Source organism: Lipotes vexillifer, unplaced genomic scaffold (assembly GCF_000442215.2).
Source record: "Lipotes vexillifer unplaced genomic scaffold, Lipotes_vexillifer_v1.1 scaffold943, whole genome shotgun sequence".
Lineage (NCBI taxonomy): Eukaryota > Metazoa > Chordata > Mammalia > Artiodactyla > Lipotidae > Lipotes > Lipotes vexillifer.
In genome coordinates, this window is record NW_006776793.1 from 274,626 (window position 1) to 285,578 (window position 10,953).

The 10,953-nt window shown below is 43.8% G+C and overlaps 1 protein-coding gene across 1 annotated transcript in view; it reads left to right on the top strand.

Moving 5' to 3' along the window:
• The first annotated feature begins 218 nt into the window (after window positions 1-218).
• N4BP1 (NEDD4 binding protein 1) overlaps window positions 219-10,953 on the top strand; it is a 45,174-nt gene continuing 34,439 nt past the window's right edge. The window contains exon 1 of the mRNA XM_007450630.1: window positions 219-643. Within this exon, the coding sequence (XP_007450692.1) occupies window positions 446-643 (198 nt within the window). The 5' untranslated portion in view covers window positions 219-445. The remainder of the gene's footprint in view (window positions 644-10,953) is intronic.

A 10,953-nucleotide genomic window follows, 5' to 3' on the forward strand; every position in this document is an offset into this window, starting at 1 on the left:
AGGCCACGAAAAAGCGTCGTGGCCTGACCAAAGGCCACCCAGGCCCCCCTCCACAGCCATCGTTGGGCCCTCAACAAACATGGCGACTGTGCGTGACGTACACTTTCGTCGCCTCCGCGCCCCCCCCAGGGGGTGGCGACACCCAATGACGGCGGCGGGCGGGGCGCATGCGCGGCGGCGGGGCCCGGCCCGCGGCGGTGGCGGTAGCGGGGGTGGCGGCGGCGGCGGCGACGGCGACGAAGGGGCTTTTTACCCGCAGTTGCCCAGCTGCGGCTGCCGCGGCGGGATGGTGTAGCCGGGCCTCCGGCCAGGCGGCAGGGCGCGGGCCGGGCCAAGGCGGCCTGGAGGGCCAACGCCGCCGGACGGGCTTGGGTACAGGGGCAGCACGCTGAGGGGGCGTCGCCGCCGCCGACCCCCGGCGCCGCCGCGGGAGGCCGCGCCCGCCATGGCGGCCCGGGCGGTACTGGACGAGTTCACGGCGCCCGCCGAGAAGGCGGCGCTGCTGGAACGGAGCCGCGGCCGCATCGAGGGCCTGTTCGGCGTGAGCCTGGCCGTGCTCGGCGCGCTCGGGGCTGAGGAACCGCTCCCTGCGCGCATCTGGCTGCAGCTCCGCGGGGCGCAAGAGGCGGTGCACAGCGCCAAGGTGAGTCCGGCCGCTGCCCCCGCGCGATCGCCTTCCCCAGCCCGGCCCCCGCGGCCTTCTGTCGATCGGGGTCCCTGGGCGTCCCCACCCCCTTCTTCCCTGCCCTTCCTGCTCTGACCCAGCCATGCGCGGTGGTGAGAGCGCGGTCTCCCGAGCCTCCGCTCTAGAGCCATGTGACCTTGGGCTAGCGGTTTCATCCCGGGCGCCTCAGTTTCCCCATTTGTAAAGTGGCGTTGACGAAAGCAGCTGACTCGGAAGGCTGTCGCGAGGATTGGAGTAGGTGATGTGCGTAGAGCGCAGAGCGCAGTGGCTGGCAGGCGCGGAGTGAACGCGTTGAGAGTGTTGCCTGTTGTTATCTTTCCCCCCAGCCCGCGGGCTGGTGCGCAGGGCCTGTTGGCTGGGCCCGCAGCCTCCTGGCCTACCACCTCAGCCACTTATCTCTTCCCAGGTCTCCGCTACAGGGACTCTGAACCTCTTGGGGATGTCAGACCCCTCTGAGAATCTGACAAAACCATCGCAGTAGTACAATACTCGGAGAATATCACGAAGAGATAGGGATGATTAATAATAGTATTAAAAATAGCATTATTCCTTGTATTGATTTTGTGTACCACTAGCATTTATCGAACGGTTGTAGCACATCAGACGTTATGTTCAGTACTTCGGAAGGATTATCGAATTCAGTCCTTAAAAAATCCAGTGAGGTAGATTTTATTATCTTCCTGTTTTTAACAGCTGGGGAAACTGAAACTTTCGAAGAGGTGACTCACCTTCTCTCTAAATCAGCATTTCACACTTAGACTTACTTCGGGCACCTTCAGCTACTCCCTTCCCTCCCCAAGCCCAAATACTGCAAGAGTACATCCTCCCCCTCCCGGGGAGCCAAGTTTCTGCAGGTTTTCCCATCGAGTAAGTGAGAGAGCCAGGATTCAGACCGAGGGAGTTTGTTTCCAGAGACCTTGCTCTTGATACCTACCTCCCAGATGCTGAGCACTGGGGGTGGGGATCCATTTTTGGCGTCCTACTTCAGAAATTTCACAGTGCCCTTGAAGAATCCGATTAGCTGTGACTCTTGACTTTATTAGATTAAAAAAGAAGCCTGTATGCTTGCTTTTAACGTGCTTAGAGGAGATAGGACACTGAACTGTATGATTCTTCTCCACAGCTTAACTTAAAGCACTGCAGATGTTGAATCAAGTTTGCTTTCCTGTTCTTGATTTTTTTGAACCAGTTGTCTGGTCTAACTCCTACCCAGTCCCCTCCTTGTTTTCTCCCCAGCTACCCAATTTCTTCCCACTCCCCAGGGCTAAAAAGTTTGACATGACTAAGTCCTATTATGGCTTCTGAAAGTCTCTTACATGCATTCATTCCTTCCTTTTCCATTATTTTTGCAGCAGTTAAGACCTTCTTTCTTGGTATGTGCCCTCTCCTTTATTTCATTGCCTTCCTTCCCTCCCCAGTACAACTTGCCTTAGACTAATCCTCCCACAAAAAGTCATTCTCCTGCCCTGGGATCTAGTAGAGCCTCCTGTTGCCTATCTCATTCACTCTAAACTTTTCTGATTTACAAAACACTTATTTATTCAACCCCACTTTATTTTCCTAATTCTCTGCCTTAGCAGCTCTCATCTTAAATCTCCACTGTAGTCTGACTAGTCTCATTGCTTTTATTGTGTACTCTGCCTGATCCCAGTTCAGCTTTACTCAAGGCTCACTGCAAGCATGGAAAGTGCTTCTTTTGCTCTACAGAAAAACCCTGCTGGACCCTCCCAACTCCAGTTGCCTTGCTTGTCCCTGCCATGCAGTTCAGCATAAGCTAATTGTAAAAGGTGTGTCTTACAGTATATTGGTAGTATGTGTCACCTGCCCGTTTATCTTTTTGATGTGTGCTACTCATAATCCAGCCCTCCCACTTATAAGAAATCCTTTTTTTCCCTTTGAGATTTATGGGGAAAAGTTGAATGCCATACTCAAGGGCTTTTTGTTCTTGTTAATTCATTTTGGAGTTTGTTTTACATTCCTTTAAGGAAGAGAAAACCATTAACTTGATTTTTAAAAATTAAGAACAGAGGGAAGGGAATTCCCAGGTGGCGCAGTGGTTAAGAATCCGCCTGCCAATGCAGGGGACACGGGTTCGAGCCATGGTCCGGGAAGATCCCACATGCCTCTCAGCAACTAAGCCAGTGCACCACAACTACTGAGCCTGCGCTCTAGAGCCCACAAGCCACAACTACCGAAGCCCGTGCGCCTAGAGCCCGTTCTCTGCAACAAGAGAAGCCACCGCAATGAGAAGCCCGCGCACCGCAATGAAGAGTAGCCCCCGCTCGCTGCAACTAGAGAAAGCCCACACGCAGCAACGAAGACCCAACAGAGACAAAATAGAAAAATTAAATAAATAAATTAAAAAAAAAAAAAAACCAGAAGGGAATTCCCTGGCGGTCCAGCAGTTAGGACTCTGTGCTTCCACTGCAGGGGCCACGGCTTCAATCCCTGGTCGGGGAACTAAGATCCCGCATGTCCCGTAGTGTGGCTAAAAAAAAAAAAAAAAAAATTTAAGAACAGGGGAACAATCTTCAGCGTCTGCAATATTTTAAGTTAAGCTGTGGAGGAGAAGGTTTGGGGGAAGGAAAATTTAGAGTAAGGACTTTTTTAAACTAGCTGGTAGAGTCTCCAAGCAGCTTTGTGGGTCCCATCAAGTGGTTCATGTTGTTTTCCTCCTTTAAAAATGTTAATTCACTACCCTTTAGAAAATGCTTGAGTAGAGGAGAATGTGGAACTTTAGTTAGTTAGGGCTCCATTCGCTGGAGAGAGGTGAGATGGGGCTACTGGTAGAAAGTGATAATGTCCTGGGAAGTTTTTGTTTTTTTAAAAAAGGCACATGCTCTTGAGTGACCACTTTTGTCAAAGGGAGATTTGTTGGAGGAGGCAGTACTTGAGCTGGGCTTTGAAGATCTGGGAAGTTTCCCAGGTAGGGGTGGTTGCAAGCAAGGGCCTCGAAGCTAGAACAACATGGAGTGTCTGGGTAGGAAGAGTCATGCTGCCCTGTGAGAGATGAAGCCTCCAGGGACCCAAATGCTGTGCTAAGGCCACTGGGCCTTATCAGTAGGGAGTCAGTGAGGATTTGGGAGAGGAAGGATTTGCTTGAAGCTCTGTATTTGAAGACAGGCAGACCCAACTGTGGAAGGAACTTTGTTCCAGTTTAGAACTGAACATGGGTGGGGTGACACGATTATCACCGGGACTTGGCAACTGAGTGGATGCAGGGATTGAGGGAGAGGTTTGAAGCCCTGGTGTCAGGAAGGATGGTGGATACGTTGTTTGACCTGTAGGTTGGTGGGACCGGGTAGCCGATACTTAAAGAAAATTTCTGTGCCAGGAAATACACTAGCTGTTGCCTCTGGACCTCAAGGAACCCACAGCCTAGTAGGGGAGAAAGTTGGAAACAACATTTAAGAGTTGAAGTATGTGCAAGTAATATAGGAGAGGAAGGGTTGTTCTGCCCAGTGGGATGCTGGAGGACGAATGAGAGTTTTCCAGGAGGAAGAGCATGTGCAAAATCACAGGGATATGAAGTAGTCCCGTTTTTTCGTGGATTCCTCAAGTGAAGGACAGGAGTGGGGGAAGGTGCCAGCTCACAAAGCACGTGCGACCTGCTAAAGAACGTGCATTTTACCAAGCAGGGAGGCAGCGGAGAGTAATGGAAGGTGGTAAGAACACCAGTGATGCTGTCAGATTTACATTCAATGCCTCCATCATCAGGTCCATTGTTGGCTACTGATGATAAAAGTATAGAAATTGGGGATAAGTGTTTAGAACTTTTATAGCAATGTGACATTACTACAAGGGCTAGAGAAGCAATGTCTGAAAGTGAGAGGGAAACCAAAAGCGGGCATTGTCCATAGGGGCCCAGTGGGAGGGGACTCAAGTCCAAGGTGGCAGACATCATGGAAACAAAGGAAGTTGAGGATTGAATGTCAGAGAGAAGTGGAGGCACTGACTATGAGCTGCCTCATTCACAAAGAAATCGAAGATTCAAAGCAGGGGTGGGATCTTGGAGTCTGGCCTGGGTGAGGAGAGATGAGGCTGAAGAGATCTCAGTCCTGGGGAGTGCAAAGAGTTAGATCCTTCCCCTATATCAAAGAGCCCCTGGGACTAGGTGCGGGACTGCATAGGAAAGTGGCTGGCTGGTCGAAGGAACGGGTGAACCGAGGTGCTCATGCCCTGTGGGAGAGGGCAGACGCTCATGCTCAGTATCAGCTGGTTACACATATGGGCCTAGTGATGTCTGATCTTCTCACCCAAGGGAAGCCAGTAGTCTGCATTTTATAATGGGAAATCTGTTTTGTTTTGGTTTTTTGTTTTGTTTTAAGAGGCAGCTAATTTATGTTTTAAAAACCATGTATGCTGTGAATTACATCTTAGTAAAAGTTTTGCACTAATACATTCTTTTTAAAGTACATATTCTAAAAAAAGAAAAATAGAAAGCAACCACATATGCTAAACAAAACATGGCAGTGGACCAGATTCAGCTTTTGGACTGCCTTTTTAGGACCTCTGCTTTAGTTAGTAGGAGACAAGATGAATGAGGATACACATTTTTTTTTCCCATTTGGTGAAGTGGGTAATTGAAGGCCTTAATGGCCTATAGTACTGTCTTAGTAAAGTGGGATGCCAGTTTATGCCCGGAGAGGGAGGGTAAGAACTTGAAGACAGTGCAATATGTCAACACAGATACAGTGGAACTGTTGGAAGTGCATTAGAAAAAAACAAAAAAGGACTGTGGACTTGAAGTGAGGGCCAGGGAAGTTTAGGTGGTTTGAATTTATAGTATCACTTGATCCAGAAATTCTCAAGTAGGTGATGATTTCCCCCACTCAGGATGTTGGTGAAGCCAGCACATAAAGACTAAAGGAATCTGAGGTGCAATTGAGCAAGGCAAAACGGGGCCCAGGAGCTGTTTCTGAATGGTCAGCCTTATTTGAGCTAGGACAGTCCAAAAATATGCAAGACTTACCTTCTACTGTTAGTGAACTAATAGCTTGAGAGGTTCAGACTGGAGAGGAGGCAGGTGAAGGCAGAAGGGCATAATGAACTATAAGAATAAAGGGAGGGACAGGACCTTAGACCGTGTCCCTCCTAGACTCAGGGAATCATGCAGGCAGAGGACAGTTTCAGTAAGTGTTGGAGAATTCTGGAGGTGGTAGTTAGAGAAGCATTTCATAGATCAGAATCTTGGATCTGGAGGAATTCTGAGAACCAAGGGGTGGTACCTCAGTGGTCATGGGTGAAGTGAAAGCGTTCCTTTTAACTTAGAGAAGTGAGAGGCTAAAGGATGGATGTGTGAGCCATCTAGAGATAATGCAGTGCTGAGATCATGGAGGTCCATAGCAAGGAATTGGGTGCTAAAGTTAGTTGGTGAGCTAGGAGCCTGTCCTGGAGGTTAACAAACAAAAGAGGAGTAATTGGAAGTAAACAGCATGGCTACTTGTTGTATGGTTTCTCCCTGAACCTTTAGGGTACTGAATTTACTACCTACAGCTGCCCATCAGGTGGTGTTACTTCAGGCGTTACTTCATGGCAGTGAATAGCCACCGTGAAGCACAGCCAGTGACCTACCAAGAACACCAATCTGGAGGACTTATAAGGAGAGTAATTTGGAGGACTCATCAGTCTTAAACATTGAAATTACAATACACCTGAGAAACTGTGGTAAGGTAGACTAACACCCATTCGGCTTTTAATTTGAGAGGAAAAGAAGAGAGGGTCTTATGAAGAGTTGATGATTGTCCTTTACCTGAGTTTCTGCTTGCATATTTGTGGAGTAAGAGAGGAGAACGATAAGGGTAAAGAAAACGCAATTTCAGTAGAAGTGGCCTGTTACTTCATTGACTTCAGAGGGTTAAGATGGACCCTATATTGTTTTATTTCCTTTTCCGTTAGAAGAACTTGGTACCTGGTTTCATGAATGAATTCTTGAACAGTAGATTTGTTCATGGAGGAAATAATTTATAGATGTAATACTGGGTAGTAACAGAGTTTTTTTTTTTTTTTTTTTTTTTTTTTTTTTTTGCTGTATGCAGGCCTCTCACTGTTGTGGCCTCTCCCGTTGCGGAGCACAGGCTCCGGACGCGCAGGCTCAGCGGCCATGGCTCACGGGCCCAGCCGCTCCGCGGCATGTGGGATCTTCCCAGACCGGGGCACGAACCCATGTCCCCTGCATCGGCAGGCGGACTCTCAACCACTGCGCCACCTGGGAAGCCCAGTAACAGAGCTTTTTGTTTTGATTTTACCAGAAAGGAGGTTGGAGGCCTTTTTGCTTTTTCTAGAATGATAGTTTTTAACTCACCATGGTTGTGAAAATCATCTTCTCAAGAAACAGGTTTGTTCAGTCTCTTTTATGGTTAATATTTTGGGGTTATACCAGAATGTTGAAATAAGGGATACTCACGCTGATTGTACTAGGGTTAAAGTGATTGCTCATGACTGTAGTTTCCTCTTCCCTATTTGTTCACCAGCTAGTATTACAGGGTTTTAATTGAATCAGGGACAACATCTTATTCTATGTTGACTTTTTACTAAATTAATATAATTGTATGAAGTTAGAAGGCTTGCATTTCATAGGGGGGAAATCCTTACAGTAATTAATTAAAGAACTGTTTTTTTATAAAAATAAGTTATGTCATATGGAAACAACATAGGAAAATCCTTTTGTTTAAAGAAACTGAATTTTTTTTTAATTGTTAATTTAAGAGGTTCCTTTGAACTTAGAGAAAGTTTTGTTCAGTCTTAGTGCTGACAGAATTACTTACTTTAATTGATGAATAAGAACTGTGTGGATTCACATCTGAATTTTCTATGTAAAAGTCAGTTGTGATTATGACACCTTTTCATCGAAAATCCCTGTCTACCAGTCATCTGGGATCTTTATCCATTCTTGAACCTACATGTTTAGTTCACAGTATGTTTCATTATTAACCCTGGTATTTTTTAAATTAAGATAATAAAGTCATTACTTTGTTATAATAGGTTAATGCAGATGATATATCTCTAACAGTTAGGCTGATAGATAGATCAGGATTTGGCTGCAGTGATAGAAATTATACAAAATGGTTTAGTTTTCTTTCACTCAATAAAAAGTCTTAAGATAAACAACAGTCCAAGGCTGAGCAGTGGTTAGGAGCTGTCAGGGTGAAGGTATCTGCAGTTCTTTTGACCTTTCCCTCATGGTCACAGAATACCTACTGCAGCTGCAGCCATCAAGTCTCTATTTCAAGAAGGAAGGAAGAAGCCACAACACTTTTCTACAGCACCCCAGCAGACTTTTCCTTATCTCTTTTTGGCCAGAACTATGTCATATGGCCAATAATTGCAGGAAAGAGAGCTAGGAAATGTTCAGTTTTAACTAGACACATTGCTGCCCTGAACAAAATCTGGGTTCTGATTGTTAAAGAAGCAGAACGTGGATATTGGTAGACAATAGGAACGACTGCCACATCATATTATCTACTTCTCAAAATATGCCTTGAATCCTCACCATTTTTTTAGTTTTGTTTTCGTAAATAGGAATATTTTAAATGAGCACTTTATTTTTGGTTGTCTTTTGTTTTTAATTAAAATGTAATTCCTAAAGATACAAGGTGAGCACATGTCAAGCATTTATTTATAACTCATTTTTGAGGGAACTAGCTGGATAGGAAAACTGGTTCAAGGAACAGTACAGGAAATGAATATAGGTACTGAAAAAGAATGTTGAAATAAGACTGCTAGATTGGATACAAAACTTGTTCATGTCCTATAGGATAATGCAACAGTAATTTGGGGGGTTATCACAGAAATCATCTGTGTCTTTACTGGACAAAAATATGCGAGTTAAATGTGTAATTTCACAGATTCTGGGCCTTTTTCAATATAAATAGTATGTCAAACAAAATACACATTCCCCTAGAGCATACAAACATGGGCGAACTTTTTCTGTAAAGGGCCAGGTGATAAATATTTTCAGACTTTATTAACCATACAGGGTCTCTGTCTCATATTCTTTGGTTTTGCTTTTTACAACCCTTTAAAGGGTAAAAACAATTCTTAGGGCCCGTACAAAAATAATTTGAAGGCTGAATTTACACTGTCCAGTGTATTGCCACTACCACATGTGGCTGTTTAATTAAAATTCAGTGAAATTAAATATTCATTTCCTCAGTTGTATCTCACGTGCTTATTGGCCATAATGTAGCTATTGGATACCAATTTGTACAGTGCAGATATAGAACATATGTCATTACAGAAAGTTCTATTGGACAGTGCTGCCCTAGCTATGAAATAATCCTTGGTCGGGCCTGCTAGACAGTTCTCTGGTGTGACACTGAGAGAGCATGCAGCTATTCTTTTACCTTACTTCCAGAGTTTCTGTGATTTGTGTTAATTGTGCCCTTGTAGTTATAAATAGCCTCAAAGATTACTCTTGATCTCACACACACACACACACACACACACACACACACGCATGTAGACTAGCCTGATTGTATATAGAGTATGGCAGGAGATATTAGCAATTACTAAGACTAGAGAATTATCCTCTCTGGAAATTTCATAAGGAACCTTAGGTTACCTTTTCAGTAGCTGGGTGGTTTTCATTTGTTTTTGGTTTTAGTTGCGTCTTTTGTCTCTTCTATTTTAAAGCTAGGAAGCAAATCTCCAAAAAAAATCAAGAAAATCATCTCTACATATTTCACCTGTAGCATTTATACATTTGGCTGAATGCTCCTCTCCTCAAGATTCCCAAAATATGCTAAAATTTCTTGCCTTTCCGGAAGGGACTTTCTTTATACTGCATGCCACAGAGTAGGTACCAGAGCAGTATCCTGAGTTGCTTCCATACATGAACTAAAATCCTTGTTTTTTAATAGTAACCTTGCCATACCTGATTAAGTGAGGTTTATTCTTAAATATGACATTCTAGTTATGGTCTATGTTGCACAATGAATTTGTCTAATTTTGTCCTAGTAAAAGGGAGGACAGATTCTTAATGATCCTGTGCAAGTAACTACACTGCCATGAAAAGTAAAGAGACTCAGTAGAAGTGGACCAAGCTTCCCTTTTGATTTGACACAGTTAATAAGTGTTTGTGATTTAAGAAATTCAGAGAAACCCAATGAAATTAATAGTTTTAGCATCCTTATAAGGTGAAAGACAAATCTTTGTGATTGATTGCCTGGGGACCTTTGCGAAACATCAAAGATAATTTAGGTGTAAAAGACATTCAGAGTGGTATACTACATAGCAATAGAAAAGAGCAAATTACTGAAACATGCAGTAATGTGGATGAATCTCAAAAATAGTATGCCGAGTGAAAAAAGCCATACACAAAAGAGTGCATACTAATTGTATATGTGACATACTAAGCAAGGCAAGAATTGTATAATTATGGTGGGGAAAAAATCAGAATAATTAGAACAGAGCAACTGGAAAAACACATTAAATACAGACTGGGTATTAGATGATACTAAGGAATTATTGTTCATTTTCTTGGGTGCAGTAATGACATTGTGGTTATACTAAAAAGAAAACATGTGTAATATGTGTGTTTATGCTTGGTGTCTGTCACTTGGAAATTAGCCATGTATCCAAAGAGTGTCCTTTAGTTAACCATTTACTGTTGGTCCAGCCAAGGTCTTAAAGTTAACTAAGGATATTGGAAATTATGCTTAAGCTGACAACTACTGAGCAACATAACTTCTGATATCAAAAAATGTAGCAGTGTTACAATTCAATTTAGTTTAATGTATAAATTTTTATTTTTCATAATCAGTCTCTTCATGAAAGAAAACTTTTAAGTTAAAAAAGGCTTATGATGCATTGTACTCTGCACTGATAAAATCAGAGAAAGGCCATCTATTTTTAAATCAGCCTTAAAATTATCGTCAGATTGATTTGTCCAAGGATTTTTTTTTTTTTTTTTTTTGGCCATGTCTTGTGGCCTGCAGGATTTAGTTCCCCAACCAGGGGACCAGGGATTGAACCTGGGCCACAGCAGTGAATGCGCTGCTTCCTAACCACTGGACCGCCAGGGAATTCCCTAAGGATTATTTTTATTACATGAATTTGGATTCTAAATACAGATGCCTTTGAAGTTAAAGCTTCTGTGCATTTTGCATTGTTTCTCTTTTGTCCTTAAAAAGCTAACACATTATAAGTTTGGATGTTTAGTTTTATTTTCTAGGAGTTCTAGATATATAGATTTATGTAAAAGCTTGTTCTCTATAAACCAATTCGAACAGAAATTCTTTTTTTTTTTTTTTTTTTTTTTCGGTACG